Here is a 16,661-nt window from a genome sequence, read left to right on the forward strand (position 1 = left end):
GATCTTACAGTGTGGCAGCGTGTTACATGCTAGGTGGTATGTAGTGTGTGGTTGAGTGGTGAGGGGGTGGGGCAGTGATGTAACCAACCACATGGCTGGAGTTGGGGGTGGGGCAGTAGACTCGTGCGTGCGACCCAGGGACGTGGCCTCCAGGTTGCAGTGGGCCCCAGTGGGGTGAAGGGGGGAGGCAGGGGTTGTAGGAGTGGTGAGTGGGATGAGGATGAAGAGGGGGGGTGAGGTAGGCTGTGGGGGGCGGAGCTTCATAAGGCAGGTGCAGGAGCTGTGGTGGGGGGAGGGGCTGCTGCTCGGGGTAGAGGAGTGCTGAGGGGGTGGAGCCTGGAAGAATGGAACTGACAGCGGAGGAACCTTCCAGTGAAGGGGTGGGGCCTAAAAGGAGACAAATTTAATACAGGAAATGTTTCATAATTACATTACGATCATTTGGCAGACGCTTTTATCCAAAGCGACTAATATTACATTACCACCCTTCGCAGAGGGGGGAGCAATTGAGGGTTCGGTGCCTTGCTCAGGGGCACCTAGGCAGGGGCTTGAACCGGCGACCCTCCGGTTCCCAAACAGAAGCTCTACCCACTGAGCTACTGCCTCCCATAATGACACCATCAGGACAAAACCTGCTTGGTTGTTATGAACAGCAGCACTTCTGCTCTTAAACCTCCTGAGTGACAACCATGAGCACATGATGAATGATTCACAGTTCCACTATTTTACACACCTGTGTTTGTCATTTATCAGCAGTAGCCAATGTTGCGCTCAGCTCCCAATTTAAGTGGAAGAGCCGAGCGCCAGAAGAGGAATCGGAACCAGAACCAGGTCGATGTGAAAGAGGTCACAGTGGACGTTTTTCCTCTCTGCTGGTTGGTGGCTCGATATTAAGTGGCTGCTCAAACGTAACGTGGCAGTACTAATATGGCTGCCAAGGGCTCCTGACCTCTGACCTCTGCTTACTTTGACACCAGAGGGCATAAGGGACGACATCCAGCATATTCACCACATTTACATATCTGGCAGTCAAGCAAGGATTAGATGAGAACACCAAGAGAACCAACCTGGAAATGAAGTTCTAGTGGGACAGGACGTAGGAGCAAGGACACAGAGGGAGGGAGAGACAGAGACATATATACACATACAGTATGGAGAGAGAGACAGACAGACAGACAGAGACATAAAGAGAGAGACAGACAGAGACATATATACACATACAGTATGGAGAGAGAGACAGACAGACAGACATAAAAAGAGAGACAGACAGAGACATATATACATATAAAGAGAGAGAGAGACGCATACAGTATAAGAGAGACAGACGTAAACTGTTTAAAGACAAATCATATAACTGCCAGTTTATGAAGAGTTAATACCATCCAATAGAAATAATGTGTGTATGTTCTGAACAATAGTTTGAGTGTTTACAGCTTTGGTGCATTATTTAATGCAATTTCCCAGTTTGGGATCAATAAGTCTATTTATGATTTGGGTGATTGATATAAATGTAAAAGTTTCAATTTCTTTACTGACCGCTGCTGTGTCGGTCTGTCTGTCCGTCTCCTCCCCTGGTGGACTCTGGGTAGGCAGAGGGCTGAGTGTGGGCGGGGCCTCGTGCTGTGTCGGCGTAAGACTGAGGGACGCCTGAGAACAGAGGACAGGAAGTGAGGTTACAGGTCAAACAGTTTAGGTCAGTTGTTCCCAAACTTTTTATTGTGCATATCTATCCATCTATCTATCTCTCTGAAGTTTTTATAAAACAATACGGGACGGCTGATGGGCGTAACCTGGGGGGGGGTGCTCTGGACGCTCATTGTTCTGCAGCGAGACGAAGTAGTATCGCCTTATTCATTTACCTGAGACGGTACCCGCTCCTCTTCTGATCCCGCACGGCTCTGCGTCTCCCTCCCCCCCCCCCACTTTGGGAACCACTGGTTTAGGCTTTTGCAGATAAATCAGGGGAAGTCGACATTTTTCTTCCTTTTTCCGTTTTTTTTGTAGGATTAGGTAAAACTGTTTAACCTTCTTTGCTCCCTCAGGAGCAACTCAACACATGCAGACACGGTGTCCACTTCAACACTACAGGTCATTAGAGGAGCTGCAGCCTCTCAGAGGGTCCAATCCTTCATTTCCAATGCTGACACTGCAGTGACAAGTTGTCCAATGAAGACGCAGACACGGGTGAGCGGACAAGGAGCGAGACAGGTGGGCGGAGTTCCAAGTGGATGAATGATTCATGAATAACCAATGAGGCGCCCAGACCCAACAGAGAGGGTCTCACCATGCAGGGGAGGGTCCTGGCTCAAGTAGGTCTGATAGTGCTGGTAAGAGTATGATGCCTCTGGTGGAGCGGGGGGGTAAACCTGCTGCCAACAGCTCTGATGGTACCACTGGTGACAGGAGGGCACACTGATCAATCACTTCTGCAACAATCCATCATTCCAGACACAGTCAATGTAGCCAAGTCTTACCTGTATTCCTAAGTTGAAGTAGTATTGAAGTACTCTGCAGTCTGAACACAGTCAAGCCGTCAGCACCTTCTCTCACTTACATTACAAATCAATAATCAATCAAAAACAAACTCATTAAAATGACCTCTAGGTAAGTCGCTGCCATTAGGGTCATAGGAGTAAGGAGGCGGAGCCACCACAGTGCACAGAGGCTCACCCAACTCGTTAACCAACCAGGGAGTGGAGGAGGACCCCGGCATCGCCATGGTAACTGACCAGAGAAAGAGAAATCGTCACCTCTGTGTGTACGTGTGTACTTGTGTGTGTGTCCACATGTGTGTACCTGCACGAGACTGGCCGTGTGTCGGCTGCAGGTGAGCAGCAGTGGGGGTTCGAGATGAGGAAGAAGAAGGTGAGGAAGTGGAAGATGAGGGAGATGAGCAGATGATCGCTAATGGCTTCACCACCTGACACACACACGTAACATGATGATATGACCCCAAAACACGGACATAAGATTTGTCTGTCATCGCCACACACACCACTTCTACTGGACTCCCTCATAGGGAGTCTCGTGTGTGTGTGTGTGTGTGTGTGTGTGTGTGTGTGTGTGTGTGTGTGTGTGTGTGTGTGTGTGTGTGACCTGCTGTGTGTAGCTGTAGGTGCTATTCTCTCCTCTGGCTGGAGACACAACAGCACCTCCTTCCTGACCTTCCTGTCAGACAACACATACACAGGTGAGAGGTCAGTTGTAAGAGGTTGTTTGTCTCTCAGAGGTCAGAGGTCAGATTGTGTACCTGGCTGGTGGCCTCTGCAGTGTAAACAGCTCCATCTGAAACACAAACCACATGACAATGACACAGACAGGAAAGAGTTAATAATAAAGAAAGGTTCTCACCCTGAGAGGCAAACAGGAAGTCCTCTGTGTACTCATCTGAGAGAAAGAGAAATGAGTTTTGTTTTAAACATACTAAACATTCAGAACTAAAATGTTTTGATGTTTTGATCAGTGGCTACGTTGAGGTGCACATCTGAAGTTTGATCATTATTATGCTGCGTTCAGGCGCTACTGGAAAACAGAACATTGGTTTGTTTTTGTTCTGGCAGAAGAGACTTCACCAAAAGTAGGATTACAATCTTCTGCACCTTCATGGTTTCACTTGCAGGTTGCAGTGCACTGGACTCTGATGTGGCACTCAAATGTAGCAAGTGGCGTTTACCACCTTCTGATGAGCGCCTGAATGCAGCATTAGTACTGCTCTTGAACGGCCCAAACAGATCGTTGGCATCCACGAAGAGACAACACAGGTAACTGTGGGTCAAGATCAATCATCGCCCCTGTTACTGCGATAACCGTTACTCTGGAGGTGCAGGTTAACGTAGCCGATGATCCTGATTGGTCGGTGGTCTCACTCTGCTCCTCCACCGTGCTGCTGTCCTCTGGCTCCTCCTCCGACGAGCTCACGCCAGCGTTACCCACAGGGGGCGCCGGGGGGAGGGGCCCAGAGCTTCGCTGGACCCTGTAGGGTGGGGGTGGGGGAGGCGGGGCTACAGGCTGGCCCTGTGGGAGGAGTCAAACAAATCCTACAATCATATTCCACAGATCTGATTTGTATTGGTCGATGTGATTCACATCTGATCTGCCAGTCATGAGGTTTCTTCAGACTCATATCAATGACATCATCAATCAGTCTGGTTTCTCTGGTGAATCGTTACAGGATAATCATTATTTGTTTTGCCTTTGGCTCCTCTGCCCTGTTCTTCTAATAGATCTTAGCTTTTACTCTTGATGTTCTCTCCTGATCTTTGCTTGTGTTGTATTCAAACCTCACATGTTCCTTCCTTCCTTCCTTCCTTCCTTCCTTCCTTCCTTCCTTCCTTCGGGTAAAAGCGTTTGTTGCTAAAAGATTTCATGTAAATGTGTGTTTATTTCATTTCAGTGGTCTGAACACAGACTGAAGCAGCCCAGTGGCACGGTGCTGGGTGCTGAGGGTTTAGAACCTTCTGGGTGTGTAAAGGCCTTCAGAAGAGATATTTCTCACCGGCAGTGGGGGGTAGACGGTGTCATTGCCGTTGTCCAGCTGGTAGTAGGTGATGGCTCCTTCCAGCTCTGTAGGCTCCTCCCCCGTGTCTGCTGCAAAACCAAACTGACACTCCTTGTTGAGAGCCGCCGCCAGTCGACGAGTGCGACTGAAAAAAAACATGAAAAACGATGATCATCATCCTCATCATCATCAGGCAGGATCACATGTGAGAGGGTCCACAAAGTCTCAATGATTCATGAAATTAAAACATTAAAGATTATGTACAATTAGCAACTGGTGTGTGTGTGTACCGGGAGCGAAAGGCGTAGTTTTCGTAGTCGTGGTAATAACGTCTCCCTGGATGATAATAGGTGAACTGCGGACCAACCAGGTGACGGTTCAGGAAACGGGTGGAGCTTCTGACCGAAACCACACACACACACACACACACACACACACACACACACACACACACACACACACACACACACACACACACACACACACACACACACACACACACACACACACACACACACACACACACACACACACACACACACACACACACACACACACACACACACACACACACACACACACACACACACACACACACACACACACACACACACACACACACACACACACACACACACACACACACACACACTTGACTGATGGGTCAAGATGTTGTTGAGATCCTGGTCTTATCAGAGGATGAGAGCTGGTGAATCTAACCTGGTGGCTCCGTAGCGAGGGGGTCTTGTTGTTGGGGGGTGGTGGTGGTGGTGGTGTGGGGGGGCATAAGGGTCATAGGTCATGGCTCCTGGTGAAGGAGGAGGCGGGCGGGCGTGGCCAGTCGGCTGGAAGCGAGGTGGTAAAGTTGAAGGGGTGGGGCCTCCATAAGACGAGGGTGGCGGCATCAGTAGCTCCACCCCCTTCATACTGGCATTACCTCGCGACTTCCTGAAATAACGATGGCGATGATGACGCTGACCACGAGACTCTGAGTCTGAAACCAAAAGACAGAAAAATGGTTTCCGACATTCAAGTTAAAGAAGTTAGTCTCCTCTTTTAGTTCCTCTGGATTGAAGGGATCGTACCCAGATCTCCTTTTCGACACGGAGCAGCAACATTCCAGGCTGGAACAGGATTCACCGGCTTCAGATCAGTCAAGGGAACCAGATGTCTGCAAACACAATGAGGCAACACAGAAATAACTTAGATCTGATGAAGACATTTTGTATTTTCAGTAAAATGTCCCAACGTGAAGATGGTGAAGGAAACAGCTGTGTGTCTCTACATGCTGGCTCATTGTGAAGATGGGTCCATGCAAAGACCTGCAGACCTGAAGAGAACCACAAACATCTACACAAGGACAACTTACTGAGGAACACACAAAGTGTCCCAGTTCAGAGGTTTTCGTAAAAATCGGGCATTTGGCCTCATTTAACCTCTGATATGATTTAAATTGGCTCCTGGTTAAGAAGTTAGTGCATCACTCTGTACATCACTCTGTGCATCACTCTGTGCATCACTCTGTACATCACTCTGTGCATCACTCTGTGCATCACTCTGTACATCACTCTGTACATCACTCTGTACATCACTCTGTACATCACTCTGTGCATCACTCTGTGCATCACTCTGTGCATCACTCTGTGCATCACTCTGCATGCTCCTGTGTGTTCACATGTTCTCCCTACAATCAAAACATGTGTGTCAGGGGTGGATATCATTAACTTTGCAGCCATGAAGGCTGAGAGGCTTCATGTGTGTGCATGGGGGCGGCAGTAGCTCAGCCCATAGGGATTCAGCTTGGGAACCGGAGGGTCGCAGGTTCGAGTCTCGTATGGACCAAGTAAGTGGACTGGTAGCTGGTGAGTTGCCAGTTTGCCTCCAGAGCACTGCCGAGGTGCACGTGAGCAAGGCATCGAACCCCCAACTGCTCCATGACCGCCGTATAATGGCGGCCCTGCACCCCCTCTGTAATGTGTGTGTTTGTGTGTGTGTGTGATATGAGGGGGTGCAAGATAAATTTGCTGTGAATTGCATGCAAAATGACGATTAATAAAGTATCTTAAATCTGTTACTTCTCTCCAAGCTCCTCTATGAAGACAGTAACAGCTGACAAGTGAGTTCCCACTTCCTGGATGAAAGCATTGTAGTACTTCCCTTTTGGCTCCAGCCGCACCTAGACACACACACACACACACACACACACACACACACACACACACACACACACACACACACACACACACACACACACACACACACACACACACACACACACACACACACACACACACACACACACACACACACACACACACACACACACACACACACACACACACACACACACACACACACACACACACACACACACACACACACACACACACACACACACACACACACACACACACACACACACACACACACACACACACACACACACACACACACACAGCGTTATGTATCGTGTTATTCTGCCTCCCACAGAATGTCTTGGCCAGCTCTGCCCCTCCAGTGCTGGGATTGGCCAGGTGCCATTAAAATCCAAAAGACCCAGAACAAAACCAAGTTAATTGTGTTCAGGTAAATGCATGGAGAGCGGTTAGGGTGCCTGGCCAATCACAGCGGTGGATGCCTTGCAGGCCGTGTCTTGCCAAGAAATTGTGGTATTTGGAATACCATGTGTACCTGACACTTGTCTCCAAGGAAGTACTGCCTGCCAGCAAACACCATGTAATCCGTCTTCTGCATCTCTGTCAGAGACACAAACAGTGCATTCAGGACACACACACACACACACACACACACACACACACACTGCTGGCAACACAATCACAGTTAGCAGGGGATAAACCTGTGGAACACCTGTGACCCATGTAAAACAAACACATTTGAAGACATTGAGACATTTTGGATCCTGTAATCAGATGACATGTTACCCTTGCAGGTGTCCTGCCAAACATCAAACTCCAGGTTCCGGTAAACGTCTCCGTCCAGAGACTTCATCACTTTGTAAGGCAGGCACAGTCTGGAGGAGGGCGGAGCTTCTGCTGGCGGCTGCAAACAAAGAAGCAAACAAGTGCTGAAGGAACCCGGACCACCAAGGAGGTGTGACAGACCTCGGCCTCATTAGCACATGTCTGAAGACAAAACCTGAGCACCACAATCAGGGATGTGACAGGTGCCATTTTGTATTTCATTATATTGATTTGTCACAGATGTTAATGATGATTCAGGCTGATGAGGAATGATAGACACTTCAACATGGCCGCTCCTTCTCTAAGACAACAAAGTGACATTGTATCTCCTGGTTGCCTGGAGATGAGGCGGTCCAGAGGGAAAGAGACCATCAAAACAGCTTCAATCACTGAGTTTTTGTTATTAGATTGACCAACCACAAACGGCATCAAGAGACACGTGTGCATTTCACAATAAAAGCCCCTGACCTTGCCGCTGTCCGTTGGAGCTGGGAGCTTCTCCTCAGCAGCTCCACCCGTCTCCAAATCCTCCCTGCCAAGTAAAACAAACAGACTGAGGAACCAACAGCATCAGGACAACAAAGTGACATCACCACAACCACAAAAACAGCCTAGAGGCCCTCAACCTACGTGTGTGCGACGTTTACCTGCGGAAACGCTCCTCTGGCATGTCAGATCCAATGTCACCATCGCTGCACGCTGACGGGCTGTTTCTATAGCGACGGCCTCCGACCCAGAAAGCCTCCATGGCCTGACAGAGCTCAGCCTCCTCCAACCCAAACACCTGCGTGTAGAGCAACTCATACAGCAGAGCTACAGAGAGAGAGAGAGAGAGCAAGAGAGAACTATGAAGCTCCGCCTCTTCACCAATCACCTGGCTCCTACATCAAAGGATCTGATGGATCTACTCACACTGGCAGAGCGCTGCCGAGGCCGGGTAACTCCTGGGGTACACGATGTCATAGTGACCATTGATGGAGCAGCACAGCGTCACCTAGGAAACCCAACCATGACAGTTAGAGCCTTAGAGACACAGCGCCCTCTGCTGGAACGTAAGTGGTTTTACAGAGCACAAAAACAGCTGCATTTTAAAACCACAGTGTCTTTAACCAGAGCAAAGGTCATTCCAGAGCAATGCCTTTAAAGAGGCGGAGCTTCAACACAATCCATACAGAGTGGAGGCTGGTGATGAGGAAGACGCTTCCTCACCTTGTCAACAAAGTCATCTTCTGTGATCACTGTAGCTGGTTTCCCTGGGTAACGATAGATCAGAAAACAACGCCTACACACACACACACACACACTTAAGCTTTCAGGTAAATGGATGAGATAATGTAGTTATTGTTCAGATCAAAGGTGTAGTGTTTCACCTGTACAGCTGAGACAGAGCCTTGATCTCCACCTGACCCACAGTCTCCTGCACACAGGCGCACACACAAAGACACACACACACATTACCACTGCCTGGTTGCTCATTTGTGTCGATGGTGTCGGTCACTCTCTTCTACCTTGGGGTCTTCCAGACGCTCCAGATACTTCTCAAACGAACCTTCAACAAACTGAGAGAGGAAAACAGCAAATCAGCACAGAGGTTTTTTATGCTTTGTTGTGATCTCACACTGCCTCTACGTGCTGCTGATCCTTATCTCTCTCTCTCTCACACTCACACACACACACACACACACACCTTCTTATATACACACACTTTAGCATCTTATTATACACACACACACTCTAGCATTATCTAAAGCTTCTGCACGAGTTTTTAACCATGGTGATGGACTTAAGGTCTCTGAATGAAGGAAAGTTTCATCACCACAGCGCCCCCACCTGGAGGACACAAATACTGAAGACATTTGACTGATACTGACAGTAGGACTCCAGAGTGTGTGTCTCCAGAGTGTGTGTGTCTCCAGAGTGTGTGTCTCCAGAGTGTGTGTCTCCAGAGTGTGTGTGTCTCCAGAGTGTGTGTGTCTCCAGAGTGTGTGAGTGTGTGTGTCTCCAGAGTGTGTGTCTCCAGAGTGTCCAATCAGCTGCTGGGAACTCACCGGTTCAAAGTTGCATCTGTTGGCTCTCATGAAGTCGGCGCACTCCTGACGGATCTTCTGGTGATAATTCTGAGAGTAATACAACTACACACACACACACACACACACACACACACGCGCACACACACACACACACACACACACACACACACACACACACACACTTTTGTTGCTTTCGCCATTTACACGTGAATTATTTAAGTAAAATCCCTGCAGTCACCAGACTTTAACCTTCATAAAGTAACAACCTGACACAGTTCTCGGCTCGTTTATCAGGACTCTTCCTCGGTACTTCGGCTCGGTTTGCCCGCTCACCTGCTCGGACACGGCGCGGAACAGACTGGACGCGTCCCGGGCCACCATCTTCCTGTACAGGCCGAGGCTGGACAAGAACTCGTCCATGTTCACGAAGTACTTCTTTAGTCCTTTCTGCATGCTGCCAACAGCTACACACACAGAGCTACACACACAGCTTCACAGCCACACATACAGCTACACACGGCTTCAAACGGCTACACACACCGGCACCTGCCCGCCAGCTGCCGCGTGCCTTGTTAGTAGGGACACACACACACACACTCACACACACAGGTGATATTAATTGGTTTTGATCAGCGCGCGCTGCTGCTACTGCTGCTGCTGCATTCATGGACCAAATGCAGCACAGAAATCACAGCTTTAACCGGTGAACTCTCCTTCTTCGTCACCGGTCACCCATGACGAGGACCAGAATACAAAAACAGGGATTTTGGAATATTAATCGTAGTATTTATATTGTGTTGGTTTGTGTTGCTGAGCGAACAAAGGTTTTACTCTTTTGAGACCTCCGGCAGAGCCTCCGCGGGTTTGTAAATATTAATGCTTTATTTTTCATTGTAAACTGAAGTCAAGCCTGTACTGGTGCGTTCACAGACCATCTGAAAGTATTAGTAAGTAAGTAATTACACCAGAATCTGAAATTGTGTTTAACGTTCTTCTTATTTTATAGTCTATTTTATTTTAGTTTTATTTATTTATTTACTGGATTAATTATTACTGTGAAGAACATGTTCTCAAGCTCAATCACTCATTCATTTCACTCTTATTTTATTTATTATTTATTATTTAACTCATATTTAAGATTTCATTGAAACTGAACCAGAGCTTTTATAGATTTAGCTTCCAGATTGATTTTACATTTTGGAGAATAACAGAACACACACACACACAACACATAAGGGTTTGGCAGAATTTTTATGATTAGACTATTGTGTGTGCTGACATGCGGAACAGATCACAGACAGCAAACATCACAGAAGGTAAAATAGTATCAACCAACCACAGAGCACAAAGGACAGACTGTATTCAACATAAGTCAAGAGACATGCCATTTCGGTCACCAAAGCATTTTCCTCCAATCAGATGGGCAAAAATATCAGAACAAATACAGATTAACAGCCTGTGTAACACTGGACACTAGATGGCGCTGTTCACGCATCCGCTGACTGCTTCATTTTTACAGAAACACATCATGTCCTAATATAACTAGCATATCATTTGCATATTAATCATAATATATAACGTGAATAAATTAAGCAAGAAATCAAGTTAACACATTTATACATAGACAAATATTAAAATGTTAATTTAAAACATGTTAATAGTTACATTTTTAAGACAAAATGAGAGAAATATTAACAAATGCAACCATCAAAAAGTGCAACAAATAGTTAACCAAACACACACAAATTAGGAAAAAAAATCAGTAAACCACAAGTTCACTCAACGCAAAGACAGAACTGTGAGGAATGATGAAGTGATACGCTACTCTGCCCTCTATAGGTTCTATAGGTCCATCACACTCATAAGACCCAACAGCTGAGGATGGGAACAGGCTCCCTGAAGACCAGAGGCGTGGACAACAGGAAGCTCAGCTAACCTCGGCCTCGTTTACATAAACTGGCAAAATCCAAACCCTCCATCGGGCTTAGTCAGAGTTTCATCTTTCAGACTCACTAAGGTCCAACATCTGCTGCTCTGGACCAGGCTAGCTGTAGAGCATCAGTTACCATGGCAACAGAATGAGATAAGAAGTGAGTCAGCTTCATGACATGGAAACATCAGACTGGAGCTTCATCATGGCTGACTGACCTCCTCATAGTCCGGGCCCCTGAGGCAACAGAGAAGTGTTTATATTTATAACACAAGGTTTGAATTGAATTGAATTGAATTATTTGTGTATTTATTCTAGTAAAAAAATAAAATTCTAGTAAAAGTATTTTGTCTGTTTTACTTCTTGGCACATCGTTTTATTTAACTTTATATTTTTTGGGAATGTTTTCCTCCTTAGTTTGAAGCACAATGTGTTACATTATGTTTGTGTGTTAAGCGCTAATCAAATTAAGTCTGATTGATTGATTGATTGAGCCCTTATCAGCTGCAGCAAGTATCGTTTTCTCACATTCACATTCAGTCAGACCAGTCCTGGTCCTCAGGTTCAGAGTCCTCCTCTGATTCGCTGTATTCCACGGCGATGCGTCGCGACAGGATGGTGGCTACGTCATTTCCTGTGGGCTCGCGTTTCTTGGCCTCCTGCTCACGCTGCTCCTGCACCTTCCTGAGCTGAATCCCTGTGGAGACGCAAACGTTACGCAAGGCGAGGCTGAGGCTTCATACTTGTCGCCCCTGACCCCGGCCTCTCCTGACCCCAGCCCTCCTGACCCCAGCCTCTCCTGACCCCAGCCTCTCCTGACCCCAGCCCTCCTGACCCCAGCCCTCCTGACCCCAGCCTCCCCTGACCCCAGCCTCCCCTGACCCCAGCCCTCCTGACCCCAGCCTCTCCTGACCCCAGCCTCCCCTGACCCCAGCCCTCCTGACCCCAGCCCTCCTGACCCCAGCCCTCCTGACCCCAGCCTCTCCTGACCACAGCCTCTCCTGACCCCAGCCCTCCTGACCCCAGCCTCTCCTGACCCCAGCCTCTCCTGACCCCAGCCTCTCCTGACCCCAGCCTCCCCTGACCCCAGCCCTCCTGACCCCAGCCCTCCTGACCCCAGCCCTCCTGACCCCAGCCTCTCCTGACCCCAGCCCTCCTGACCCCAGCCCTCCTGACCCCAGCCCTCCTGACCCCAGCCTCTCCTGACCCCAGCCTCCCCTGCCCCCCCATGTGTGCGCAGACTCTCCAGTTAACACAGTGAGATATGAACCCTTGTGAACAGACCTCTGCGTATGGCCGCCAGCAGGTCACTGCGGGCGTCGTTCACGGGCATATTCGCTCCACCATGGGGCTTCCTGCTGACAGAGGCCGGAGGCAGCGGGGGGCCGGCACCTGCCGAGGGAAGGGCGGGGCCTCCTGGCCGTGAGGGGGAGGGGACATAGTTAGCAGGGGGTGGAGGGGGAGGGGAGGGGCTGTAAGGACGGGAGAGGACGGCGCCACCTGGGAGCAAAAAATAGCAAAAACAAATCAAATTCATAAGTAAAATAAAAAACGACTCAGAAATCAGCTTGAAACACGCTGTCCGTTACCAGGTGTGGCTGTTGGTAGCAGAGGTGTTGCCATGGCAGCAGGGTTTGCAGAACCATTAGGGAAGCTCCCCTGTCCTGCTGAAGGCAGGAGGGGGGGTGGGGGAGGGGGGGCTGGGGGGATATGATTGTCACTGTGGGAACATGAGAGGTCAAAGGTCACACATCAGCTGGGAAAATACACACTTTGTGTGTGTGTGTGTGTGTCTGTATGTACTTGGCCTCCTTGGCTGTGTTGCTCCGCCCTCCACTCAGCGTCTGATTGGTCGAGCCTGCGACGGGTGCAGAGTGGTGATGCTGATGATGTGGCTGGTTGCGGCCGAGCGAATGTTGCCGTGTGGTTGCCGTGGTGACAGCAAAGGATGCAGAGGCCGGCCGCAGGGCGCGGTCTAATGACTGAGTCTGACCACCCCCACTGGACACTGTGGTGCCGTGCTCCTTCCCATCATGCCCCTGGGCGTCATGCTGGCTGGGACTGGCAGGGAGGGCGGAGTCATCAGACATCCCTGACCTGTGAACAGGAACACATTACAGAGGGCCAAGACTCTACACAGAGCAGCTAAACAGAGGGACAAGAGTGTGTGTGTGTGTGTGCGTGTGTGTGTGTGGGGGGGGGGGGGGTTTATGGATGTGCGTGTGTGTGTGTTGACCTGTCAGGTGACAGTGAGCCATCAGATGTGTGGTACGGTGACGGTGTCAGTCTGGCGTCGGGGCGGAGCTCCTTGTCGTACGCCATCAGGTTCCACTCCTGACGTCTGTTCCGAGCTTTACGAACCTTCACAGGAAACAAACAACAACCAGTGGAGTCTGAATGTCTTTAGAGGCACAGCAAACACATGAAACTCACCTTCTTCACCTCCCGACCAGAAGACTCCTCCACATGTTTCTGTTCCTGAAGCACACACACACACACACACACACACACACACACACACACACACACACACACACACACACACAGTAAGTGTTTAGAATTGTAGTAACATCTTCAGAGAAGCAGGAAGAACACAGACAGGTGAGTCATATTGAGTTAAGAGTTCAATGTGGGTCAGTAGGTCAGCAGGTCGTAGGTCAGAGCAGGTTGTTGGTCCGTAGGTCAGCAGGTCATAGGGCAATAGGTCATAGTTCAGTTGGTAGGAACCTTCTGTCTTCTTTTCTCTTTGCGTTTATTCTCTGTTGCCTGCAGCATTTTTTCCCTCCACAGGTTGAAGAAGTACGACGAGTCAGTGTAGAACTTCAGACCATCCTTCTTATCATCCCTACACACACACACACACACACACACACACACACAAAGCAAGGTCTGAACGACTGTCGTACTAAACTAATTAAACATTGAGGTATTTTGAATGGTTCTGTGACCCTTTAAGAACATGTCCTAAGGTTCTTGGTCATGCAGGTCCTGGTATCCAAGGAAAGTAAAGGCTTGAAGACATTTTAAACAGAAAACATTTTTTTTTTCGGGATTCCATTTTTCAACTCCAGAACGAAAACTGATGGCTCTAAACGCCTCACACGTGAAACAGGTCAACATCCTGTGAAGGGGCGGAGCTGAAATGGACCTACAGGACTTAAGGATGTTGAGGGGCGGAGTTTAAACCGACCTATAGGGCGTGAGGATGTTGAGGGGCGGGGGTTTGTCACAGCGTTGGTACATCTCCATCACAGGGTTGAGGATGGAGCTCCGTGACACCACCTGCTGGTCCTGGGTGGTACTGCTCCTGAAGGCCTTCCTCATGTTGATGTCCTGCAGGGAGACTGGAGCACAAGCAGGAAAGCAGCATTGCAAATTGTCCAGTTTGAAAAAGGAAACAATTTTGGAGATCACAGAATATAATCTCATGATGTCTGGAGCGTTTGGAGCAGGAAGTGACACTAACAGGTTCTGGGCCAGAAGCTTCAGTGCTCCTGACAGCACGTCAGCGTCCCTGCTGCATTCTGGGAGCTTTGGTGGGCTCCACACAAGACACAGACCACGCCCCCTTCCTGGCTGAGCGCGGTGCATTCATGTACCTTCCTCCACAGTGGAGTCCAGCTGCGTGACCTTGACAGCCAGTAGGTCGACTCTCTCCTGCAGGCTGTTCATCCTCAGGTAGAAGCTGTTGGCTTCGCTGAAAAGCTCCCCGAACACGTCCTCAGCATGGCGACCTGCCAGCACACATGACTGATAAGTCCTTACCCTCAGGTTCTAGCAAGGGAACACACACACACACACACACACACACACACACACACACACACTCACTAAGGCCTCCCAGCTGTTTGATGACAGCAGCCAAAGTGCTGTTGGTGACACACTCCAGCTCACTAGCGACCCCATTAGGCAGAGCGCCGCGACAAAGGTGTCTGGGTTCAATACTGCGTTTCACCAACGGCATGGTTCAACCTAGGGAGAGAACGAGAGACGAAAATGTGACCAACATCCTGTATGCTTAACAGCGTGTAACCATAGAAACCTGTGACCCTCAATGTCTCGGAATGCCTGGAATCTTTTCTGACCATTGATTTCCGTGTTTGCGTCTCTGCTCAGTGTTGAATCTGATTGGCTCGGACATCGCCTCAGCTCCACCCAGGCTCCGCCCCTTTGTGCTAGCACCTGCTCATCTTTAAGAATATCTCAGGATCTCAAAGGTCACGCTGTATTTGATTGAGCTCAAAATATTGTAACACGCACACACACACGCACACACACACACACACACAAAAAGGTGGTTGCCGTGGTAGCGCAGAATCACACGCTCGGCTGCCCACGGGAGAACATTGTTACTGTTGCTAGGAGACAGGAGCAGTGTGTTTGTGTGTGTGGAGTGAGGGGGTTACATTATATAATATGACTTCAGATATGAAGCAGATGCAGATGGTTTGGGATGCTGCTCTTCATCACCATCACCATCATCAGCCAAAATGAATTTTTATGCATCATTAAATTATTAATTTCGTCAATTCATGATGACAAAGTCACCACACACACACACACACACACACACACACACACAGATTCCACTGTGGCTTCACACGAAACACGGCAATTCCATTCTGAGGCATCAAAGCCTGTTGGCCAAGGAGCAAGGCACCTTCACGCATCTGAGAACTCCGTCTGTTCCTAACAGTAAATGTCAACTCACCTATCTGTCAACTCAGGTGAAGCATCATTGACAACTGATCGCTGCTGCAGCCAAATTCATATTCAATCAGGAGAATCATGACACTAACTTCATTCTCACGAGCAATGACTTTACTGTGTGTGTGTGTGTGTGTGTGTGTGTGTGTGTGTGACAGTTACTGACTTTGATCAGATTATCTTGCAGGACACATAATGAAATATTTACAAAGAAATTAATCTTAATTAAGATCAATTTTCCTTCCAATAAGACAATGACACTTCAAAAGAAGCCATGACATCACACACACATACACACACACACACACCTCTGTCTAGCTGAAGCATTATGTCATACAGTCGTGCTCACAGTGAAGCCCTTGTAAAACACATTTTTATATCGATTATTGATAAGAGAATAAAATATCACCTCAGATACAGTGTGTGTGTGTGTGTGTGTGTGTGTGTGTGTGTGTGTGTGTGTGTGTGTGTGTGTGTGTGTTTGTCTGTGTTTGTGTGTGTGTGAGAGACACACT

At 48.7% G+C, this 16,661-nt stretch overlaps 2 protein-coding genes across 2 annotated transcripts; both read right to left on the reverse strand.

The window, feature by feature from the left end:
* Nucleotides 1-22: 22 nt before the first annotated feature.
* alg13 (ALG13 UDP-N-acetylglucosaminyltransferase subunit) lies at nt 23-9,962 on the reverse strand. The gene is made up of 25 exons (XM_076172106.1): nt 9,843-9,962; nt 9,528-9,611; nt 8,988-9,038; nt 8,850-8,896; nt 8,689-8,761; nt 8,392-8,473; nt 8,127-8,292; nt 7,948-8,011; nt 7,441-7,558; nt 7,190-7,254; nt 6,574-6,674; nt 5,584-5,669; nt 5,219-5,492; nt 4,789-4,896; nt 4,496-4,643; nt 3,867-4,014; nt 3,352-3,387; nt 3,251-3,285; nt 3,097-3,168; nt 2,797-2,920; nt 2,599-2,724; nt 2,475-2,515; nt 2,285-2,393; nt 1,537-1,647; nt 23-387 (listed from the first exon to the last, which is right to left on the reverse strand). Exons 1-25 carry the CDS (start codon nt 9,960-9,962, stop codon nt 23-25), a joined length of 2,754 nt encoding a protein of 917 aa, XP_076028221.1.
* Nucleotides 9,963-10,770: 808 nt separating this feature from the next.
* LOC143017384 (actin-binding protein WASF3-like) lies at nt 10,771-16,554 on the reverse strand. Its single transcript, XM_076172079.1, has 11 exons — nt 15,525-16,554; nt 15,271-15,411; nt 15,039-15,173; nt 14,630-14,783; nt 14,167-14,284; nt 13,873-13,917; nt 13,676-13,800; nt 13,243-13,536; nt 13,017-13,159; nt 12,724-12,939; nt 10,771-12,136 (listed from the first exon to the last, which is right to left on the reverse strand). Exons 2-11 carry the CDS (start codon nt 15,401-15,403, stop codon nt 11,976-11,978), a joined length of 1,524 nt encoding a protein of 507 aa, XP_076028194.1. The 5' UTR covers nt 15,404-15,411; nt 15,525-16,554; the 3' UTR covers nt 10,771-11,975.
* Nucleotides 16,555-16,661: the final 107 nt, after the last annotated feature.

The sequence above is a fragment of the Genypterus blacodes genome, unplaced genomic scaffold (assembly GCF_046128005.1).
Source record: "Genypterus blacodes isolate CSIRO-AG114 ecotype Tasmania unplaced genomic scaffold, CSIRO-AGI_Gbla_v1 ptg000282l_1, whole genome shotgun sequence".
Classification (NCBI taxonomy): domain Eukaryota; kingdom Metazoa; phylum Chordata; class Actinopteri; order Ophidiiformes; family Ophidiidae; genus Genypterus; species Genypterus blacodes.

Excerpts from the sequence above, each read along its gene's own strand:
- LOC143017384 (XM_076172079.1), bottom strand. The coding sequence starts at position 15,403 with ATGCCGTTGGTGAAACGCAGTATTGAACCCAGACACCTTTGTCGCGGC. Across the intron at positions 14,285-14,629 it reads AACATCCTCACGCCCTATAG|GGATGATAAGAAGGATGGTC; the intron begins GTCGGTTTAAAC and ends GTGTGTGTGTAG. Across the intron at positions 13,918-14,166 it reads AAGAGAAAAGAAGACAGAAG|GAACAGAAACATGTGGAGGA; the intron begins GTTCCTACCAAC and ends TGTGTGCTTCAG.
- alg13 (XM_076172106.1), bottom strand. The coding sequence starts at position 9,962 with ATGCAGAAAGGACTAAAGAAGTACTTCGTGAACATGGACGAGTTCTTG. Across the intron at positions 8,293-8,391 it reads CTCGGCAGCGCTCTGCCAGT|CTCTGCTGTATGAGTTGCTC; the intron begins GTGAGTAGATCC and ends CTCTCTCTGTAG. Across the intron at positions 8,012-8,126 it reads CCAGAGGAGCGTTTCCGCAG|GGAGGATTTGGAGACGGGTG; the intron begins GTAAACGTCGCA and ends TTTACTTGGCAG.